The sequence below is a fragment of the Dermacentor variabilis genome, chromosome 8, assembly GCF_050947875.1.
Source record: "Dermacentor variabilis isolate Ectoservices chromosome 8, ASM5094787v1, whole genome shotgun sequence".
NCBI lineage: Eukaryota > Metazoa > Arthropoda > Arachnida > Ixodida > Ixodidae > Dermacentor > Dermacentor variabilis.
Genome location: NC_134575.1, coordinates 59,060,978 through 59,085,270, shown reverse-complemented (window position 1 = coordinate 59,085,270; position 24,293 = coordinate 59,060,978). Strand labels below are relative to the sequence as shown.

At 44.6% G+C, this 24,293-nt stretch overlaps 1 protein-coding gene across 1 annotated transcript in view; it reads right to left on the bottom strand.

The window, feature by feature from the left end:
* Positions 1 to 2,161: 2,161 nt before the first annotated feature.
* The window catches only part of ecd (ecdysoneless cell cycle regulator), a 40,505-nt gene continuing 18,373 nt past the window's right edge, over positions 2,162 to 24,293 (bottom strand). The window contains exons 6-13 of the mRNA XM_075702162.1: positions 23,920 to 24,082; positions 20,737 to 20,871; positions 19,139 to 19,346; positions 17,252 to 17,348; positions 10,557 to 10,771; positions 9,862 to 9,936; positions 6,153 to 6,391; positions 2,162 to 4,284 (exon numbers count right to left, since the gene is read on the bottom strand). Coding sequence (XP_075558277.1) covers positions 4,060 to 4,284; positions 6,153 to 6,391; positions 9,862 to 9,936; positions 10,557 to 10,771; positions 17,252 to 17,348; positions 19,139 to 19,346; positions 20,737 to 20,871; positions 23,920 to 24,082 — 1,357 coding nt within the window. The 3' untranslated portion in view covers positions 2,162 to 4,059. The remainder of the gene's footprint in view (positions 4,285 to 6,152; positions 6,392 to 9,861; positions 9,937 to 10,556; positions 10,772 to 17,251; positions 17,349 to 19,138; positions 19,347 to 20,736; positions 20,872 to 23,919; positions 24,083 to 24,293) is intronic.

Genomic DNA, 24,293 nt, shown 5'->3' with positions numbered 1-24,293 from the left:
CAGGGGACCAATTGCAGTGCATGCTCACTGACCTGGAGAGGCAAAGCAAAAGATTGGGTCTAAAAATTAATCTGCAGAAAACTAAAGTAATGTTTAACAGTCTCGGAAGAGAACAGCAATTTACAATAGGCAGCGAGGCACTGGAAGTGGTAAGGGAATCTACTTAGGACAGGTAGTGACTGTGGATCCGGATCATGAGATGGAAATAATCAGAAGAATAAGAATGGGCTGGGTGCATTTGGCAGGCATTCTCAGGTCATGAACAGCAGGTCGCCATTATCCCTCAAGAGAAAAGTGTATAACCAGCTGTGTCTTACCACTGCTCACGTACGGGGCAGAAACCTGGAGGCTTACGAAAAGGGTTCTACTTAAATTGAGGATGACGCAACGAGCTATGGAAAGAAGAATGATGGGTGTAATGTTAAGAGATAAGAAAAGAGCAAATTGGCTGAGGGAACAAACGCGAGTTGACATTTTAGTTGAAACCAAGAATAAGAAATGGGCATGGGCAGGACATGTAATGAGGAGGGAAGATAACCGATGGTCATTAAGGGTTATGGACTGGATTACAAGGGCAGGGAAGCATAGCAGGGGGTGGCAGAAAGTTAGGTGGGCAGATGAGATTAAAAAGTTTGCAGGGACGACATGGCCACAATTAGTACATGACCGGGGTTGTTGGAGAAGTATGGGAGAGGCCTTTGCCCTGCAGTTGGCATAACCAGGCTGATGATGATGATGACGAGGATCAAGTCGTCACATCTGATTGCAGTGTTCCCAGGGTCGGCCCAGCTCGATTACACTGTCTTCAAGATTGGCCCAGTTTAATCAGCCAGATAGCCGTACGAGCAAAGTGGAGGAAGAGCCACAAAAAGTTCTGCATTAAAAAGCACAGGCTGTTACAACTAGGTTAGCTTCAAAAAGCAGTGGCCGATACATTGTTTCGGCGAACGCGTGCCAAGTATTGCAAAATTCACATGCAGAGTATGAAAATACGACCACTTAGTATTGCACACAGTCATCATGAGCAACTCAGTCCATTTCTATAATTGGACAATGTAACACAGATTATTTACCCAACTTTATTTCGGTGCCAACTTAAATGCAAAGACCTTCAGTTATATGGCTGACTGAGAAAAGTTACAACTTACTTGTTTCTATGAAGATAGCTATAGCAGGTTTAATTGCTTGGGGCATCTAAGAAAGTGCGCGAGATAAGAAAAAATACCATGCGGCAAGTCACATCTGCACAGCAACGCTAGCGCTTCTTTGAGGACACTAGCACATCGTTCATTGAATGAGCAGTCAGTATAACACACAAACTGAACATTACGAAAATTGTGGAGTTAAACCTCGACATAATGAACTTCAATATAACAAAATTCTCCATATAACAAAGTATTGACTTTTAATAACTTTTTGTTCATAGAAGACCGTGTATTTTGAAGCTCAATATAACGAAGTGCATTTCCACACGATTTCAATATAACAAAATTTCACTGCTGTCCCCCTCCCCCCCCCCATGGAGGAATACCGAGACAACAAATGGAAACTTCCTTGGACATAGATGGGCAAATCGTTGAATTGCATGTGGCTGTTTGCGAACGCACTTCTCAAATGGCATGCCGCACGGCCAAGAGCAGAGCGGCATCATGTTCCGTATTAAGTCCAAGTGCAACAAGATCTTATTGCACCCTGCTGGCTGTGTGCTTTAGGTGCGAGTGAAAGCGCGCGAGGGTGAGCTGAGAAGGACGATGGCTTGATGAGTGACGTCTTGCCGCGTAAGCAAGAAGGGGAAGGGAGCGTGCTCATGATAGCGGCGATCACGCACGCAATCTCGAGTTTTGGAGAAGCGCTGAAGCGAGAGGCAGAAGAAGCATTCGCTCCCTGCTGCCGCTGATTTTCACGATAGCGTCGTCCCACTGCAGACAACACTATCAGCTGCTGGGGTGGAGCAAACGCAAATGCGTGGCTGGCTTCGCCTAACGGCGTAACATCGTTTGCATCGCCGACTATTCTACAAAATTTTTTTCTCATTCAAATTTGTTTTGTTTATTTCTGATTGCCCTTTCATTCGGAATACCTCATGGACCCTTCTGCGTCCACAAATGGCACTCTTTCCGTGTAGATGAACCACATGGCCAAGAGAGAACTCGCACGCACATACTATGTCATGTTTTTATTCAGACAGGAAAAAGCCCTATTATCCCCGTGTGCCAACACACACTTGGGTTGGGACAGATGTGGTGAACACTGCACATAATAACACAGTCGCTTTATGTAAAACAAATACTGACAGTTCCTTCTGTTCTCTTCAGAATTGCATAACTTTATACAAAACATTTTGAATGGGAAGAGCCAAAATTTCTAAGATGGCGCAGTAGAAATAATAATGTCTTTTCTCCACAAACGAATTTACTACCAACAACGAATGTTAATAAATGTGTTATAATCCCCGATTATCTAATTACTTAAACAATAAGTGACAAGCAACAGTTTAAACCACTACGTCAGAACACATGTATTGGCAGAATTGAAGCCAGTCAGAGAGCAAAGTGTACAATCCAAAGGCTAGCATTAATTTTAAGATGTCCCTCCCAAAACTTCTGAAAAAAGAACACTGACATTCCAGTTAACATTATTTTCTAAAGCATCTTGCATGCAAAGCAGGGCCAAGCTAAGCAGGACAGCAACATACTTTATGAGAGTTTGAGGACGACTATCTAAAAGAATCGTTGCCAGGTTCAACTCAAGAGTTCCAACTAAGTGGACATGCCTTGTGCCTTAACAAAAATAATTAAACAAGAACATGAGTAAAACATTTTCTTAAAACTGATAGAACTTGTGACTCTCTTACATGTGATGATGTACATGTATTACCCTTCATGGAGTACCGTGTTAGCAGGGAAGCAGACAGCAGTAACACTTAGTACAGTTTTGTCCGACCACAATGCATTACACTTGTTTTGTGTGCATGGGTATTCTCACTGACCGAATTTTTTTTTTTCATAATGAAAGAACTGCACGTTAATTGCTTTTGTCACTGCTGACACTTTACACCAGCCACTAAGTAGAATGTGCATGGTCAGTAAAATATTAGCTACACGTTCACTCCGGTTAAGCTCTTAACCACAAGATGGCCCCACCAATGCAGCTACTCACGTCTATGTTTCAAAAACCGGGTATTCTGTTAACAGTAATGCATAGATGGACAAAGAAGAACTCTCTATTTAATACCCCTGTCAAACGGGCAAGTTAAGTGCACTTACGGAGAGTGCAATTAGTTTTAAGTGCACTTTCGCAAATTAAACGTCGCAAGCGGAGTGTACTCGCAGAAGAGTGCACTCTGGTCAGGGTGCATTCACGGAACGCACTTTGCTGGTCGAGTGCGTAGCCTCACCGCCAGGGGTTTCAACGGTGCAAAATGTAATGCATAGAAAAAGGACACTGAAGTTCATTCTAGCTGTCGAACACCTTTTAACAAAATAATCAGAACAGAACTCGCTGATATTCTGTCCTAGCATGATCAAGTGCCGCCTCGTCGCACGCCACCATCTTGTTGTGGATTGGCTAGGCATTCATCTTGGCCAGCCTTAACTTGTGTAACACTTGTAATGACTTGTAATGATAAAAGTATTGTCGTTTTTTGTTGAGTAAACATAGATTAAGATTGTTTTTTATTTATGATACAACTAAAGCAATCGCTTTTTAGAAGGTTTCTTTATTTTAATCGACATCTTCAAAAAGCATTATTTTAGTCTGTCGCCATTTTTTTAGTGCAAGTGCGCTCTGTTTTCTCGTTTAGCACCGCACAAATTAAAGTGTCACTCAAGGTCCCGAAGTGCACTCCTCGTAAGTGCACTTAACTTGCCCGCTTGACAGGGGTATAATCTGTCCACTTCAACATCTTCCAAAAAAACTTTGGCTCTTCCCATTTGAAATGCCCTGTACATCTCGCGTAGGTCGTAGCAGCTGGACTGGAAGCAACTGATAAAGCTGGACCACTTGTAGCATGTGACCCGTAGCACAAATAGTCACTGATAAGTCACAACGATGCAATGTTCACTGATCGTCCTCGTTGCGTGGAACACTGATCCCCATGGCTGATAGCAGGTTACCGGCGGGACCCGGCAGCCCTTCCTGAGAGCTGTATGACTCGAGAATGTTCTTGAGTGCCGTCAAGTTGACGTCAACCGGCTGGTACCCATCGCCGCGTGCTGCCCCATCATCGTCATCGGAGTCGAGTTCATCGAGGCTCTCGGCTGTGGCTCGTGGTGCTTCTTTTGCCTGAAAAAGCGAATATATTCTATTATTTATGCAAGCTACTTATGAGTGGCAGTGGTGTCAGACTCAACCTTGTACTGAATGAATGAATTCTCAGGTGTTGCATGCCAAAACCACGATTCGATTATGAGGCATGGCAGTAGTGGGGGCTTACAGATTAATTTTGACTACCTTGGGATCTTTAAAGTGCCCCCAACACAAGATACACAGGCGTTTTTGCATTTCGCCCCGATTGAAATGCGGCCGCCGGGGCTGGGATTCGAACTCATGGCCTCATGCTTAGCAGCGGAACACAAAAGCTGCTAATCCACCACGGCGAGTGCCCTGTAATGCCGAAACAATGACGAAGAAAAGCTGAAACAAATGATTCACCTTTGTACATTTGTACAAAAAAAACACCTAGCTCTCATTTCTGTTACAACTTAATTAGTATATCAATTACAATTACTACTAAGTGGTTTCACGGAGTATCCACAGCTGAAGCATCACTACAGCACATTAAAAACGCAACTGTGAGCTTTGCATTAGGTTTACTAAGCATAAATAGACATATCGAGACATCAAGTTCAGTGTAGCATCCATGATATGTTGGGCATTGTGAATTTCCCACCTGAACCACAGCTCTAGTATGTTACTACGACATCATGAGTCTATAGTATTTTCACACATTTAAAAATTTTTTAAAGGTATTCAAAGCTCAATGACGTTAAGGCACTGGTTCCTTCAGAATGCAATGTAATCTTTGTTTATTGATAAACTACTATTCTATAAGCTAGCCCCCCTAACAGATGCTGTCCAAATCTCATAGCATCACGAGTAGCTGGCGCAGGAACTTGAGAATTAGAAATTAGGACTTTTGTATCCTTAGTTTTTAGCTCACTTAGTTACCGAGTTGTAAGCGGCATAAACAAAAATGGGAGGTGCGAGTGACCTGGAGTTTACAGAGGGTGTGATGAAGCAAAAATGGAAGTTTTAGACCAATTTGGACTAGCGTTAGAGAACAGGAAGCTCTTGAACTTCTTTCTAGGTCTTTAGGAAACTCTATTTTGAATCTTGTCGTAATAAAAATTCTGGTAGAAACCATTTCACAGTGAATGTTGACATTAGTGCGATTAGCACTGAAGCAACGTAACAACACATCGAATTGCCAAACTGTTCACTAATACCCATACTCATACCCATCAAAGAAAAGGAATTTTTTGTCAGTGAAAAGCAGCACATACTCAAGTCGCACATACCACGTGACCGAAATTGCCATGACAGGAAAAAGGTTACATACCGGCACAAACACTGGAAAGCACGTGACATATCTTAAGAGGGCTAATGGGATTAATATTTAGAAATATCTGGCCTGTTACATTCTAAAAAGAGTCTGTGAAAAAAAAAAGATATCCACTTGGGCCATACTATCGCCGAGGCGACAGTATTACTGAAGTGCATCGTTTCAGAATACGGCCCCTAATCACGGAGGTCATGCCTAGGCACCACTGCATCGGTTTTTAACGTTTTAGATCCTGTGCCATTTCTGGCGAGTGGCAATGGTGGCTTTTGCTTTAGTTTCGATATTAAAAACGTCTACTTTTGCTAACTTCGTGCAATGCATCCACTCATAGTTGAAACATAAAACTTTGCATAAAGGCTGCGCTATCTGAAACAACTTATTATGCATGGCAACATTTCACTGCAGTTGGCCCTTGAAAACTGACTGAGACAGGGCACAGCAATAAGAACAACAAGAAGCTACCAGTGAAATGCCACCAATAAGCCTCGACATGAGCATTCTCAGAGACTATACCAACACGATCAGGCAGCCCATTGTGCATTCGTATTAAATCATTTCTTACAACAGCAACGAGTACTAGTCCCCTCACCTTGGACGGTGACGATGCGGCATCTGGACTGGCTTCCTTCTTGGCCGCCGTCGACTTGGCTGCTGGTTGCCGTTCGAAGCTCAGCCCAACATTGGTACCTGCCAGCTCCTGATCCATCACCTCCATGTAGCTCTTCATGTCCAAGGCCAGGCGCGACAGGTCCACCCCCGGCCCGTCCAAATCGTCATCGTCACTGCCAAAGCTGTCGGTGCCACCGTTGATGACGTCAGCCAGGCGATCTGACAGAGATGAGTTTCAGAGAAAAAAAATCGTGCAGATCCCACGCACTGTGCAAATCGGAGTAATCGAAGCATTGCTTTGTCCCACACTACCACTAAACTTGTTGCTGCTTATTAAATTACTAATGCTAATGAGCATTTCAATCGTCTCAGCATTAGCTGCCACAAGTGAAAAGTGTTAAAGCCGAGAACCAAGAGTGGCATTAAGAGCCTACACCTCTGGTCTAATAGTTAGAGTGTCGGCATACTATATTGCACCTGGAGACCCTGGTTCAAACATCATCATCAGGCATGCAATGCTTTTATTGCGTGACAGCTTACCCCACTGAGCCTCATTGACAGGAACCCAACCGTTCGACCGACCCATGCCGAACCACGAGTAAGTAGGCAAATAAAGCTTTGCTTTAAAAGGAAAAGAATGGCGGGAGATAAGAGGTTACATGTTCTGAAAATGATTCTTTTTGCCCTTTGTCATTTGCTTGCACAAAGTTGTGCCTCCACTATCGCTGGGGTTGGCCACTTGGCAGGACAGCTGATACGGAGTGAATAGAATTCCACAAAAACGATCCTCACAAAATACAGCCCCTGTGCACATTTCAGCAGCTGCACATTGCAGACAGCAAACAAATGTTATGCCATAGTCGATGTGATGACACAATGGAAATTAAACATTTGCATATGTGTGACAACTTATGCACAATTCCATGCTGTGAAGGGCTGAGCACGAAGAATACAGAGGCCCGGAAGTGTCGAGCAAAAAAGGAAGGTGGGCACATATGCTGCCTCATATAATATGGTCACCATCGTCACCATCAGCCTATTTATGTACACTGCGCGGCAAAGGACTTTCTTTCTTTCTTGAGCCAGCTGACACCCATCTCATGCCTGCAAATTTCCTCATTTCACCACACTACCTAGTTTGCTGCCATCCCAAATTACACTCTTCTTGTCTTGGCACGCATTCAACAACTCCTAATAGAGTGTCACCTATTTGCCCTGCATATTGCACGGCTCGCCCAGCTCCATTACTTTAGGAAACTTCAGCTCGGCCCCCCCAAGAAATGCAATGAATGAAATTTGTTGCATTTGAGAGAGAAACTCGAATTCCAGCAATTCTAAAAAGCAGAATCTTGATTTAGGACCTTGAATTTTTTTTACAAAGGTTCCCATAAATTTGAAAGTTAAAAAGATAAAAGCATAAAGCATGCAACTTTGTAAGTCTGCACCAAAACCAGATACATGTCAAAGTTCTTTAAACTGCATCTAGCAGATCATCTAAAATGGACGAATGTGAGAGCATGGATTTACAGTTTACATGAATTTGTTACAGTGTTTACAAGAGTTTTGCAGAGGTCTTACAAATTAGCGATATACATGGTCATCGACTGATCCTTTAGACAGACCTGATAATTCAGACACCTTCAAGGCACCACCACGCACCCCATAGAGTCACTGTATAAGGGCGTCGGAAATTTCAGATGCTGAAACCTTTTGCCGTCCCGATTTCTCCGACTTTCTGTCGTTACTGCAGGTCTGGAATAGCATTAATCAAAGCCACCACTGCCGCCATTTCAACTAACGGCCTAAAACCAACATCCTCACACACCAATCCACTGGCAGCCACAGCCAGCCATAGCCACCACAATCACCATAGCCATTTGTGTTTGGCCACATGGTGTTCCTTGCGTAGTCGTTTTGTGCCATCGTGTGTTCTGCAACACTAGGGCAGGGTGCTTTGACATTCACTATTAAACTTCCTGATGTTCAGTGCCATGTTTTTCACTGAAAGGATTCGTTGCTGTCAACAATGGTGCTGACTTCACCTTCATCATCCTCGCCGAGAGCTTCGAAGCACAGAAAGCATGTCAAGGGTCTAAAAAGTGTTGCACAGTGCCCAATTCCCAAAAGTCAGCCTCGTCACAGTACAGCAGTGTTACGCGGTCAAGCATACACAATGTATTGCGGTGAAGCATACCAAGAGTGCAAAAGGAGCACTGTCACAGGACATAGTATGTGTTCCTCAATTATACAGGCACACACCTGCTGTCTCCTGTCACAATGAGCACCTAAGCACTTAATAATTGCACTGGTCGGCCTTCAGAGCTATTTAAGACGTGGCTGTGCCAATTTGAGCCCTTGAGGGCAGTACAGCCTACGCTCGTTACAACGAACCCACGTACAACAGACTTTCGGGTATAACGGACCATATTTCAGCCCTAGTTTGTTCTACCTATTTTATTAATGCAACGAAATTCACTTTTAACGGACTGCGCTACAATAGACTATCGGCTACAGCGAACATTGCGCGCACAAGGGGGGAAAGCGAGGTGGAAACGCGTCATCTTCTTTCGCATGCAAGGCGGCAAGAGAGGAGGGGAGGGGGAGGTTCCACTCCGGTGGCTGCTGCTTGCAGTACGGCTGCCGTATCTTGAAAGCGATCTGCGATGTGGACAAAGTGCGCCCACTGCCGGTAGCTTTGTGTGTGCTGTGTTTTCAATGTTTAGTTCATGTTGAAGCAAGAGACAGCATTAAGGTCAATTTGCTCACTGCTGCAGCCACACTTATCTGGCTTAATTTGCCATCGCAATCGATGCTTCGCCTTTCAGGCGAAACTGCAACTTTTTTGCTTATTTGTTCGTTTTTTACTTTGGTCGTTCTTTACTCACTCTTTGCAATGAAGTTGTTAGACACTGTGACGAAAGTTTTGGAAGTGAGGAGTTTTGGATATTACGGACTTCCGATAAAACAGACATTTTTTGACGGATTATTAGGTGCATTGTAACAAGAGCTGACTGTATATGGCATGCATTTTTTTCGTACCACTCGATTTTGTTTGTGTGGTGACCGAAAAATCGAACATTGATTGTATTTAAGAGCTGTGTATAATACATGAATTTTATCAGCTTTAGGTGCATTATTAGGCGCTGTTGACAGAATTGTGATTTCGTATTTTATTGCTTTACAATACAATATTACATTTCAAATACAAATTTTACAATATTCAAGAATCTTTCGAAAATAGTTGACAAAAAATTGAAAATCTATCTGCAACCATTGCTAGATTTTAACTTTTCTTTTTCAATTTAAATTAAATTATGGGGTTTTACGTGCCAAAACCAGATCTGATTATGAGGCATTTTGACCACTTGGGGTTCTTTAATGTGCACCTAAATCTAAGTACACTGGTGTCTTTGCATTTTGCGTCCATCAAAATGTGGCTGTCGTGGCCGGGATTTGACCTCGCGAGATTGTGCTTAGCAGTGCAACCCTAAAGAACTTGTCTTTTTAAATGCAACAAATCACATCGAAATTGGCGCTGTGGTTGCCGAGAAAAACGATTTCTCCATTCCCACGTACAGTCGACTTCAATTATTTCAACCCTGACAGGACCGACGAAATTTGGTCAATTTATCTGGCAGGTCGAACTACCATGTGCCGCCTACCTCCTGATTCCTCTGGATTCAACTCACCGTGAGAGTCAACTTCATCCCCGTAGCTGCTCATGGACGAGCTTGACTCGTCATCTGATGTTGGAAGCTTGAAATCTAAGAAAAAAACAAAAGGAGCAAGTGAATTAGCCACGATTATCACTTGAACTCTAACATCGGGCGCACATCAAGCCACCACCTTTCTAGGCTCACGCTCACATACTTCCTCTCACACCCACAGCGTACGGTGTGTGGGGCACAACAGCATCTTATCGCACTTGAACGTTATACGGAACTTCAGGGTGACGGCGATGCTGACAATGAAAATTTGCCTGGAGCTACCACATAATTACTAGCGCAATTAACATTGGATATAATGAAGTTATTTTGGCGTCAGACGTAACTCTGGTCATAACGAGGCTCAACTGTACTGTTTGAAACTTTGCACTGTTTAACTGTACATGTCTGTTTCCCTAAGAAACATTTCTTGTTCAACGAAAAAATTATGGGGTTAACATCACAATGCAAGCTTAACAGATGCCCTAGTTGGAGGGCCTCAAGATTATTCTGACCACCTGAACTTTAACATGCGCCAAAAGCACAGCACATGAATGTTATTGCATTGTGGCCCCCTCTGGTTAGCGGCCACTCTAGTCGGGCATTGAAACCAAGCTCTTATGCAAAGCAACAGTACGACACACAGCCACCAAGTCACAATGGTGGGCAACCAAACTCACCGAGAATGGCCCCAAGTGCCTCAACAAAACGGTCAGGATCAAAGTCAATTCCATCGCCTTTGGCTTGACTATTGGCTTCAACCGGCTGCGACTTCACTTTGGGCGCTGCATTCGATGGCACTTCTGCTCCTTCATAGTCCGAGACGTGACGCACAAACCGATCCAGGCTCTCTGCAATGGTCTTGCCAAGGGTTTCTTCATCCTTGTGCAAAGCTCTGGCGAGAAAAGCGTCAAAAGTGCCAACTTCAACTTTTAGGAAAGTGTTAAAGATGTCAACATAAAGAACGACTTTAAAGGGCTAACTTTAACCCCTTAAAGGAAGAGGCATATACAGTTAGACCTGGCTTAAACAGAATGCGAAGGTACAGAAAGATGTGTTAAGTTTATCCGAAGTTTCATTTAAGCGATGGACGAAAAGATTATGAACATCGGTTTCATTTGAAAAGCATCCAAGTGTTTTGATACTACTGTGGTGGAAAAAAAAATGAGATGTTACTGCACCCTGCTTCTAATATTGCGGCTTCTTTTGGGCAAGGTTGCATTCATGAGTGAAAGAATTCGCAATAATTCGACACAGTTCTGTAGTTTGAAAGAGCGCTCTATACTTTCAACTGGCTCTCTTGCTGTCTCATCCAAAACAGTAATGTGCACTGAAACAGTAATGTCTATGTCTTCAGCGCGAACTTCACCTATATATTTAACTATCTCCTCATAGCAGATAACAAGGGCATTGTCTGCGGTCCCTTATTCCCGGCAATGTGTACGAAGCAGCAGTGGCAGCCTGATTGTAAGATCCTACTTACTCCTTAGTGTTCTCTTACTCCTCAAAGGTCATTACTTACCTGGCGAAGTCCTGATGATGGAAACGCAGTTGCAACTTCGCCATGTGTGATTTACATTACCTTTTCGACACCAGCCTAATGGATTGTATTTTCTGCACCATATGTAACATAGCCATTGGACAAGTTTACTTGTCCAACATTTCCAGTTCCATACGCCTATGAGGTAGAACGCAGATTTGGTTAAAGTTTCAGTTAACCAGAGTTTACAAAAGGATGGGCTCCGTTTAACCGAAGTTTGTTAATATAGTGCCTATGGGCAGCCAACCAAAGCTGATATCATTTTTCCGTTTCCAGCTATTCTGTTTAAGTGAGTTTGGTTTATATGAAGTCCATTGTACAGCAGAACCTCATTCCTATGTTTTGGAAGAAATGCAAGAAAAAACATACTAACTGGGAAAATGTACAATACGAAGTCACTAAAAGATTTGAAAATACACAATATGAATCAATCAAAATTTGGCAGATCGCACTGTACTTGACATCTATGTAATGTGAAGCATTGCACACATCATTGCAGCATGAGATGCCGACCGAGCGGCCTGTAACATGCATTGTTTTTGCAGATTTGGTAAGCTTAGGTTTGCGCTCCTTGAATACGGTCTGGGTCAGTAGCTTCTTCGAGCAGGAATGCTGGTGGGAAGCTTTGATGTGCCCACTTTGCACTAATCTTTGCGGTACAACGTGCTGACGTGCATCAAGCTGGTGGGGTACAAGTGACTCCAGACAGGGGCATAGCCATGGGGGGGCTTCAGCCCCCCCCTCCCCTAATTTTTTTCGTGCTGCCATGCGCTGTCCAAAACAACCTCCAGCACTGGAAATCATGCTGGATTTTGTCTAGAATGTCATTTTCCTGCTCGAAAAGACATTTCAGCACGAACATTGCGAAATCGGGCTGGGTTTTGCGGCAACGCTCATGCACCAGGACTCGCATAACGGAAGGAGCCCCGTCTGAGCGAAATTCCAAGGGTGTTTTGTTGGCGAGCAGACTTGTCGCGGCATCTTGCAGAGGCCGAGGAATCTACGGGGCGCATGGATTTCAATTCCGAAACTTTATGGGTATAAAGTTCTCAAACTTTTGAAGCGAAAGGTGCATTGATGTTTCTAAAGTCGTACTTTATTTATATTTTCAATTCCGGAACTTTCTGGGTCTAATGCTGTTATAAACATTTGATGCCAAAGGTGCATTGACTTTTCTAAAGTCTTGCATTGGAACATACATTGGAATAAGCCAAATCAACACATTATTAGACAAGTTCACAAAGCACACAGCGAGGTCCAATGAGACGAAGCGTTGTGGTGGTGCATTTGTGCCATCATGTCACATAAAAAAATATCAATTTTTTTTCACCTACGCCAAAGCATCCATGTTAAGACACTAAAGCCAGCCAAGATAACTACGTTCTTATTTATTTTTCCTACATTTACTTTTATTCGCGAGGACACATTGGGCGTCTTTAATTTTTTTGGTCTTGCTACCCTACCCGCGGGCTGCCAGAGCTAGCCAGAGTGCATACGTTTTTCCCGTGTTGCACTGACCATCACGCGGCGCGCTTCGGTGCATGTTCGGTTTGCTCTGGCCGAGTGGATTTTCGCCTGGCAGAGTTTTAGACGTTTTCTGGCTGGCAGACGAGGAAAAGAAACAATGGTCGCTCGCCCCCATCACTGTGGGGACACGACGGATTGCACAGCGTTTGTTTGAGCGCAACCTCTCCGGAAACTATTGTCTCGCTGTTGTAGGATACCGAGCAGTATGTGTATGGTTCCCCGTGGACCAAGCGTCTCAAGTTTTTTCGATATCCCTTCGGTAGCCACATTAGGTGCGCAAAGTAGGCTTTCGATGGTGGCCAACATGCTTTCTTTTGCGTTCTTTATTTCCGTGCCCCCGCCCCACAATAGAAAAAACGACATTGTTGCAGTGCCGCAAATTGTCGCATGGTCAAAGTTCGATTTTGTTACTTCTTGTGTTGCGGAAAGTAATGGGCCATGGGACGCTTCAGTTGCCGGATACTTATATTATTGTGGTAGCAATTATATGGACACTCCAAGCGCATTCTTGCCATGGCCCTCGTCCTCATGTACCGCATAAAGTCCAAGGACGATAACACCGTGACCGCGCGCCGCATGCTGTATGTGCAAGTGAAAGCGGGGAGGAGGGGGGGGGGTGGCATGGGTGAGCCGACGATGGTGGCTCAGTCTTGTGTGCACAAGGGAGGAAGGGCACACCACCTCCTTTCACGCGCGATACATCAGGGGGGTGGAGGGAGGGGGTGCTGGGATCTGTGAATTTGTCGTTTTGCCACATGTTTATTTGCCTTGTTTGATGCATTATATACAGTGACTTTTTCTTACAGATGTAGATTTATTGGAGGCTTATGCATATATTTAAATATCTTCTTGCGAGATGTTGTGTATATGTGCAGTGAACTTTGTTGCCAGTGACACCTTCTGCTCTTTATCAAGCCGTATCTTCACATTTGTAAATTCCATTGTACTTTCGCATTTCTAATGTACAAGGGCAAGTCACGTGAAAGCGAGCCAATCCGCCCCGCGCAATAATTCTTAGGTTCATTATGTGCGATGCATGCACGTAGAACACAGGCATCTCTCATTTACAAAAGTGACTTGCAGGTGTGAGGATAAAGGTTCTTTAATGCTCTCATACACTGGTTTGAACATAGTTGCGTGATGTAATGGACACTCCAAACGTTGGAGAGCGTGTTGTCATGAGGTTTTTGACAGCTGAGGGTGTTTCCCAAAAAGAAATAAGTCGCTGTATGGCTGCCGTGTACGTTGAACATTGCATTTCACTGGTCACTGTGAAGAATTGGAGCAAATGGTTAAATGAAGGATGTGACAGTTGCAAAGACGATCCAAGACCGGGCCAAAGCCACCGTGCAATCACCCTCAACACACTTGCAATGGCTGATGAGCTGATTAGACAAGAACGGAGGATAAGCATAGTTAAATTGGCAGTTGCGTGAACATTAGTGATGGTTCGGGTCACACCATAATTCATGAACATCTTGGTTATCTTCTCTTGTGTGAGCAATGGATGCCCGAGATTTTGAACCACCGCCAGAAGACGGAGAGGTTCGGCACTGCCTTGACTCAGCTGATCCGGTATCACAATGAGGGTAACAACTTCTTGTCTGCAATTGTGATTGGGGACGAATTATGGCGCCACTACTATGAGCCTGAAACACGACGGCAAGGTTTACACTGGAAACATCCGAATTCACCACCTCCAAAGAACGCTAAGGCCGCCATTTCTGCCGGAAAGGTGCTGTTGACTTTATTTTCAATCGTCAGGGGCAATTACTGAACGAATTAGCTAAACCTGGAGAGACTATCAATCATTTCCGATATTGTGAAATGCTGGATCGGCTGCATGTAGGTAAAGTACCCTGTCTGTCATATATATTCGTATTTACTCACTTTCATTTGACTTGCCCACGTATATTTTGCAGAACTCTTGCGTTTTATATGTATTCTCTGTTGCGACTATAATTTCGGTCCAATTACTCACGATACACGACCGGTGATAGCTGCTCCAGCGCAATACATTGTAACAAAGGACAGGGTCATTGAAATTTTTCCTGGACGTTGCGTATCTACAAAAATGTAAACAAAGTTCTTGAATGACAAAGTTTCATTAAAATATTTGTCCTCAACTTCTTCATTTCATGGCCTTTACATTTTTCATATCAGCAGCATGCACTGCTTTTCTGGTTTTAAGGTGATATAGTTCTAAAGTTCGTGTGATATTTTCTTTACTTATTAAGTAGACAAAAAACATGGAAGCATTGATATCAGTTACCTCGGGCCCAATTTTTGAGACAGACGAGTATATTCTTTTATGAAAAAATACATATTTTACTCCTCATAACAGTGCGTAGCATTCAAGAATTTGTTTGTAGCATCTTTGGCAATGGCAATGCAGCTATTAATCATGTAATTGATCCCTTGACAAATTCTATAAGGAGAAGGCCAAGCTGCAATGTGAGCCCCCTGCCAAACGAAATTTGTGGCTACGCCACTGACTCCAGAAGCACATAGTCATTTTTCTATTGCAGTGTTTCAATGGAGAATGTGGGGCTAAAATCAAAATTTTTGACAGAAATACGCATTTTTGAATTTTTTTTTTTTGTTTTGGATTTCTAAGCATACAGAGAAGCTCCTTGCCAAGTTTGGTCATTATCTTCATGACAGAAGAGGAGAAAATAAGGTTTCCTTACCCGGCAGTTTTTCCTTGCAATTGCTAAGTAAAAAAGCTAATTTTCTTCACATTAACAACACAGTAACAGTATAACAACATCACAGAAACAATAACAAAACAAAATATTGTTTTCAAGTGATACGGGTTCTAGAGAAGAAGGCATAGAGAGAGAAATAAAGGTTTAATGATACGAAAGGCAGAGAGGTCGGCCTGAGGTACATTCTTCTAGCTAGCTACTCTGCATTGGGGGAAAGGGAAGGAAAGAAAGAAGGAAGGCCTAAAATCACAAGCAGCTGCCCTTATCCTGTAATATAGGGCATCCAGAAGATATTTATTTTAAAAAATGTTATCTAGCTTTATCATTTCTAAAATGATAGTTTCCCCAAGATGACACACTCATTTGCTAGATGGGTCATGCATAGCTCTTATTCTATTTGTGCTATGGCAATCAATTTCACTGGATGTCCTAATGACAAGAAGGCAAAGCATCATGCTGAATTTTGCTAAAATTGGCGCATCGGTTCAAAAGTTACAGCCCTGGGCAACCGAAACCAAATCGAGCTGGCGGGTGACGCCAGAATATGATGCCTGCAAAACCCGGAACAAGACGTGATGCTCACTTTGGACCGCTTGCAGCAGTGAACCAGTGGCGTGTTTAGGCTTTGAGCAGGCGTACCGCCTGCTAAAAGTGACATGCAGGCACTTATAACGGGTACACGGGTACATGGGTATACTTATAACGGCACTATGCCCCACGCGCCATGAAACAAATAAGTCAAGATGCTTATCGCAATAGAGTTGGCGGCAATAGCTGTGAATGCAGCGTGCAACAACCCAGGAGGAGATTTACTGGCCCGGAATAGGATACGGAGTGCACACCGGAGCTTTCGCATGAGACGAACGGACAAGTATTGCAGAGAAGCTGCTGTGGCAGGTGGCTACTCTCCTCGACCGTGCACACCTCGCGCCTTTTTCATATTTACGTGGAATCTAGCGGACGGAAAATGTACCATATGATTGCAGTTTGGTGACCTGGTGAACATCAGTGTCAAACGATAATGTTAACTGGGAACACATCAACTGGTAAAGAAGAAGCATAGCTGTAATGGGTCATTTTTTGTGTTCTCAGTCATGAATGTTGGCGGCGGGAAATTATACGTAACGGGATCATATCAACGAGGTTCTACTGTAGACACGCAAAAAAGACGTTTATTTCCCATCTAAATGTACAAAATACACCAAGAATAAGCATATTCAAATAGAAGAAATATTTTTCTGAAAGTTTTTCAGTAATAGGAGGTCAACACACCTATGGTGAGCTTCAACAGTAGCGCACTTCAATACAACCCACCTATGGCTTGATTTGCAGCTTCTAAAGATAGTCCTTGTCATATGTGAACCATAGGAGTAGATTGCATCTGCTTTACATTACTTGTACGACACCACACTACCTGTGTGACATGCCAAGTGAGCAGAAACGAATACTCAACAATTTAAAATAGTCAATTTTTGAGCCGAATACAAATCGTACAGGAAGGACTATTCTATTTGTATTGGAAATTTGTAATAATCTTTGCATGATGCTTTGCTACTGGAACCGACACCCCACGACCGAACGTTTGAAAATGAGGACTCACCCTGCGACCTTGCTCTTCTGCTCGGCGGGACCCTGCGACGAGTAGTCCTCGAGCAGGCGGTCCAAATCCTGCGGTGTGACCTCCATCCACTTTTCATCTGCCCCCGAGAAACGAGGCATTCGAGAAATTCCCACTCACTCCTACACACTCCACGAATGGCATGACAAGTATTACATCAGGCAAGCCTTCATCAGGGGTCGCCTAAAACAGCCTGGCTGACGTGCGCAAGACGCACACTCCCCGAAGCGATTACGGCGTGTCATGCTCTTGCAGCCCACCAGGGGGCATTCTGCTACGTTATATGACTGCCACTGGAAAGCAGGATTTCCACTCCTAAATGCCTTTCGCTCTGCGCTTAGCGGTTCTCATAACGAGGTCACATCTCGCAGGTGGCGGAAATGAGCGTAAAAAGAACAGGGACGAGAAAGGACACCGGACTCACTTTCTCACTTTCTTAGACATATAGTCCAAGGAATCGTGCAAGACAGGAAATGATGGCAATAAGACTGAGAAGAAGCGAATGCTGAGGCACTGTTGTGGAATAACACATAACAGGGCCCCACCGGTTGAGAAATGTATCTTAGCGACGTGTGTTGTTGGGCGGGTTGGCCCATATTTTAGATGGTGGGAACAAACACAATATTGATAGGGAAGAGCGAGGACAATGGACAAAGGCGATACCCATGGAATGAAGTTCCAGGATGCGACCAGTTTCGGAATGTTAATTCCCAAAGTGCGGAACAAAAATCTTGAACGTTCCAGTTACTTTTGCACTTCAATGTGCAAAAGAGCATTTCGTTAAAGAGGTAAATGGAATAACAGTACATTTTTATGGCGAGCCTGATGGCGCGTTTCTCGAAGCTGGTGTCGTCCCGTAAATTCATTCCAAGTGAACACGCCATGCAAGCTCACTGGCTATAATTTATAGAGTGCAATATGCGCTGTAATGAAATTAAATAACTTAATTAGTATTAATTGTTAATTAGTTGAATATGTGTCTTGATTTCTCATGCGAGTAACGTCTGCCTCTGAATAACACCGCTCAACGACTAGAATGATGCTATCGGCCAAAGACGATTTTGAAAAATTCTGTAAACCTTAAAAACAATCACCCCGAATAAGTGACCGCATGTGTGGAGCAAAGTTAGGGATAAAAACCAGAATGGTATATTGTTACTTATTCGTGGAGAAACCCCAAAAATTAAAAAGCCAAACACGCTTGTGTGCTAACAATCGAGAAACTCAAATTGCTTATAATGCAACGTGACAGGAGGATGGTGAAAGGGGAAATTGTCATCCACCTGAAGGTAGCACGAAGCTACAAAGGAAACGCATACAGGTTTCACAGACAGAACGCTTTGCAGCTAATAAAAAATTCATCCTGGTCTGGAATTTGAACCCGAGACCGGGCGGACTTGCCTGATGCAAGCATCCCCTCTTTTTTTAATATGCAAGGCCTCTGCTAATTCTCACGGGATACCTTGGAAAACCATCCTTTTCACTGAAAACGGGGTAGCAGCCATGACTTCTGCAAAAAGCTGCCAGGTGCATCGGGCCAGACGATTTTGGTGACAGCCAATGCTCCCCCCAGGTGTACGCCAATGCAATTGTAGGATAGTAAAAGACACCGTAGTGCAGGAAGGGGGGAAGGGGGGGGGGAGGAGACTAATTCTGACCCCATGGTAAATCTTAAGCATGCACTCTAAGCTTGCTACATAAGCCTGTATGGGCCACCTTGACTGGAAAATGAACCCTTGACCTCACTCCGCCCAGAAGAATGCCACGGTGCCCTAGTGTGCCACTGCAACTGCAGTGGGTGAGTATTCGTAAGAGTTCAAGGTCACACATTCAAGCACACTTGTGGCCACGCAAGATGCAAAGGCTCACCGTCTGGCTCTCCCAGCTTCTCGCCCTCTTCCCGGAGTTTCTCTATGTTGACATCAAGCTGCCGCAGAAGGCGTGACACCCGTGCGTGGGCTGAGCACCTTCCCTGGCGCTCGCTCTCGCCGTCAGCCCCCGCGCCGACCGTCTGCGCAAAGTACTCGCGTGCACGCTGAAGCAGGCTGTGGTACAACTTGGACCCTTCCAGTTCGCCCTGCAAAGGAAAGTTATCCTGTCAAAGTTGTTCGATAACCATTCAGGCTTCTTGAGCATGAGGCTAGCTACATTCACAGCAAGTTTAACAGTTCAGAGAGAGAACGGTGCAAATGATTTTGGTGCCCAAACAAACTGCCAGTGGAGATACAGCTGCCGATCGATAGTTCTAAAAGTTACTATAGCCTAAAAGGGATTATTGATCAGCCATCTGTTGCTAAGGGGGCAAAGAAGCTGGTGATAATAATGATGACGATGACGACACTAATAGTCACCGACTGATTTTCCGGACTCCAAAAATTCGGACGTGCTCGATTATTTGGTTAGCTTTGCGGCACCGCCATTCTCCCCATAGACCATAATGTATAACAACTGCCGAAAGTTCGGACAAATTGCAACCTCTCGTCTGATTTTTCGGACACTCCTTGAGCCAACTCGATCGAGAGCACCATGCACTGACTCTGACTGGTGCATGGTTCGACTTGCTGAACGCCATTTTTGTTTTGAACGGAGCCTCCTTGCTGCACCACAAAGTCGCGCTACTGTAAATCCCCGCTCATCATCATCGTTTCTGCCTGGTTCGATAGAGTGGCTCTACAGCAGTTCCGGTTTCAGCGTAGTAAGCCATGTCAAGACAATCCAGCAGCTGATTTGTTTCCTCGCGCATGACGCTGCGAGTTGGCCACGTTTTTCATTTGTGCGACTGGTATCAGCATAGTGATGTTTGCTTTGTGTGCTATGTCGAGGTTCCGGTGATCCAACGCGGCATACGGAAACATCGCGTCAAGTGTCTAATGGCGCCGACAGTGCCCGCACAGACTGCGCTGGGGAATGCCGGCAAGTGGGTGCTGGGAGGCCTAAGATTTGTCGCCTTCTGGTGTGCTCCTTACTGACGCAGAAAATGTTGTGCCGAGACCTCTGCAGTGGTTGCATTGCAATTCCGGACACTGCCTCATTTGACAGTTTCACAGGTGCTGACACTGCTGTACTGACATGCGCATAACTCGACGACGGCAAGATCATTCGTCAGGTTTCTGCTGCACCGCTGGACGATGACTCTGAGTCGGAAGATGACCCACCATGTGCTACGCTGCCGTCGCATGCGGCGCGTGTACAACCAGTGACTGCGCTTTCAGCCGCCTATAGTGACCGTACAACCCTCTCCAAGATTCAGGCTTATCTGATTGCGCGTAAACGGAACAGCGTGCAACGGTGCATTCACAATTTCTTCAAGCCTACTGACGAGCCCAAATAAGTGCGGGGAAATAAAGAATTTCTTTTTTTTTCTTAATCTGCTTTTTCGGACACCTGTTTATTCGGACATTTCTGCAGTCTCCGTGAGGTTCAAATAAATGGTCGGCGACTGTAATGACAATGATGACAATAATTACCTGAAAGTAGCCCTTGGTGCTGAGGCTCTTGAGGAAGCGCTTCCACCGAACATCATCGCCAAGCTCAGCTAAGTCAGGTTCACCATTGGAGGCTATCTTGTCCGACCCGGCGGCCAGAATCTCCAGGCCACAAGCCTAACAAGGCAAAGGAAAGCATCCAGCACAGACATCTGTAAATCCTCCTCAATTATATAAAAACTTATCAAATCATGAGACCGTTGGTCACAAGGCAGGTAAAGATGTAATGTATAGGTAGCAGGGTTTGTAGCAGTCGTCTTCCAAAAAGAATGCAAGAGCTTTTTAAGGATTGGCAAGGCACTTTCCAAGGGCATTAGCAACATCACGTTTGACAGCTTGAGAATAAGGCACTGTCTTCGTAAGCAAGCAAAATTTTGTTTTATTGAACACAAAGCAAAAGAAAAGGCACACAAGCAAGACTTGGTGTGCACAGCTGCAGCAATCACCACAAAGCTACCTAACCTAGATTTCACTTTTCGACCACACTAACCCTCTCGGCACAAGTCCAAACGACATCCGCTAAACCTTAGCAATGCCTCCGGCTGCTCTGAGCTCGTATTTACTGCAACAACAGTTATCTGTCCAACTTCCTCTGATGCACCCAAATTTGTGCAAAACCCCTGCAGTTCCACGTCAACTCCTCCAACCTACCCAACACTGACACAATAACTATCACAGAAGTGGTGGCATGATGATCGTCACCAGCAAGAAGCAATATCACAATGATGGTGACGTTGACAAAGTGCAGACACCATGGGCCCAACAATTGCACACTGACAAATCTTGCGTGCCGCTGATGCATGGATATTGTCACACTGTAGTGACAAGGAAGAATCACAGCGGCACAACTGCAAGTTGGTGACGTAATCTAACTCATTATCGGGCAAACCTTTGCCCAGAAAAGCAAGTGTCGACTTCTGCAAGTTCGACGCTGATGGGACTGACAAAACAGATCAAATTATCCAGTAGGTCAAATTAAACAAGACGCAGAAAAAATGTTAACCTGATATCTTTTTCTACACAGCCAAAGTAGAAAACTAACATAGAAACGACATTAAACCTCCTTAACAAGGCAGAAATCTAACGCGCACCCGATCTTTTTGCAAAAACAAGAAAAATGGGCAAGGGTCTATTATGTGTTGAGCAATGCCAGTCCGTTTCCAAAAGTCAGCTTTGCCGCAATGCACACGTGTCATGCAGTAAAGCATTTACCCGCGACGAAGCCAGTTTCGGTATCGTGTCCGATTGGCTCCGCGCAAGAAATATTTGGCCCAACTTTCTAGAATAAAAAAGGTGCATGTTAGGATCGGGCAGGTACCATGATTAGACATTGTGAGCTACGGTTCTCACAAGCTTTCGCGTGCACGGTCACCTAGTTACGATCACCTAGGGGTCAGGCGCGTGCTTGCTGACTGGTCAAGTTCGAACCTTACGGCAAAGGCCACGTTCAGGACCAAAATAAGTAAGCTTTGGGCCCACAGAAATGCATGGGTGCTGGCCGGAACCTTCGGTCTGGATCGAATTAACTGGAGTCGAATTAACGTAAGTGCAACTCAAGGGCAACGAAAACAGGGAGCACAGTCATTGATCGTCAAAATCTGATCCAAGGGTTAGACATGCCGACTATTCATACATGACTCGCCACAGATTCCAGCATTATCGGTGGTGCTCGCGTGCATTCCAGAATTTACAACAACATCGCATAGTGCGTGCACTCTGAATACACAAGGGTGGGTGACAACATAGACAACTGATGAGACCAACGACAACGTTAGAGATAGTTCAGGTATAGAAAGGCCTTTCTTGTGCTCAGCGATAACTTTTAACGTTTGTTGGATGGTGAGAAATGGTCACCGGAAAAGATAAATAAGCACGCATGTCAATATCTTGCAAAGACTGTTGAAGTGCGGACGTGGCGCAGTGGCTTCGTTAAATCCAAAATGCAATGCAAAACTTGCCACGGATATCGATAAAATGAATGGGAACAAACAACTTCCCCAATTCAGCATTTTGGGTTAGATTGAGAGCCTCCGATCTATTAGTGAAGTTCAGAAAGAACTCATTTGATTCCTAATCTCATTTTTATTGAAAGGGATACAATGAAACACCACTAACTTCAATATGCAAACCTAGAATATTACAGTGTCTTCACGCAACACATAAACCATGTAATAACACTGATTAGAAGACTGCCAGAGTTTAGAAAGGAGTATGAAAATATGAAGCATAAACGCTCACAATAAATTATCAGGACAATAAATTCACGCTTCAAGTTTGGGCCGCTCTCATGGTGGTCATTTCCCACGGCGGCCATTAGGTGGGGACACATTGAGGTTGATGACAAACACCCATTTCTAGGCGCCGAAGTCCCATAGCACCTGGCCGGGAGCACGCTTGCACCCATTTTACTGGTAGGCATCCAGCAACAGCTCTAGTCTACCTCCCACAAACCCAGCAGCTTCTCTGCATCATAGGCCACCACCTATGGTTGCCAAAGGTCACCCTGAGGCCGTGCGCGTAAACCCTGTAGGCCCCCTTGCGAGATGCAAACTCCCATGAGTACCCAAGCCCCAGATCGGGGGAGATCTCTACCAATGAGAAAAACCGGTGGGTTTCTGGCAGCACCGGGATTTGAACCCAGTACATCCCACATACGAGGCAGATGCTCTGCCACTAGGCCACTGATTTAGTTACCAATCTATTTATTTATCAGCCTACACTGCTACACTGCAGGAAGAGGCATAACAGCAGCTGCTATACCTAAGACAAAAGAAATGACAAAGGCATACCACAACTCGTTTTGTTTTCACCTGCATACAAGATTGCTTACTGCCCAAAAGTGTCAAAACAAAGTCATTGGTAAGCTGCATGTTTTTGAACAGAGTTGTTGCGCAGGAAAAAAGAGCAGACAATCGCGCAGACACTTCTTTTCTTTGCTCTTTGTCCCTTTCAACAATTTATATCAATGAATCTTTTAAAGCATGGTCACCATCCATCAATGTTCCCTTCCAATAAAATCCACCCTAGTAGATTCTGCCAAAAAAATTTTTCCTTGCATGGAATGTGACAGCAGCACCCCTGTGCCTCTGCAACATCATGCTCTCCAGCTCGTCTGTAGATGAAAACTCAAAACAACAAGTGTTGCCAATTGTGGCCACCACTCACCAGTTTAAGGCCAAGGTCGTGGGCGACGAATTCGGGAGCGTGAGGGGGCGGCATGTTCCAGCCTACGCGCCGATCAGGCATGAAGCGCTGCTGCCTCAGCTGTGCGTACAGGCAGCGGGTGAAGCGCACTTCCGCCATGACACGCGTCTCGGGTGGGAAGTGCCTGCATCGCGGATGAGAAAATGGAAAAGATGAAGCTTCTGCTCCACGCAAGCGACTGGGGTGTCAGTCAGTGGACACTGCAGTTTTGAGAGCAACGCACTGAGTCACAGCCTCCAAATCTGGGCAGTGATAGACGTTGCGCATCTCCGCAGTGCTGTCAGATCAAATCAAACTGGGGGTGTGCCATCCTAGAAGGATGCTCTATGAGGAAA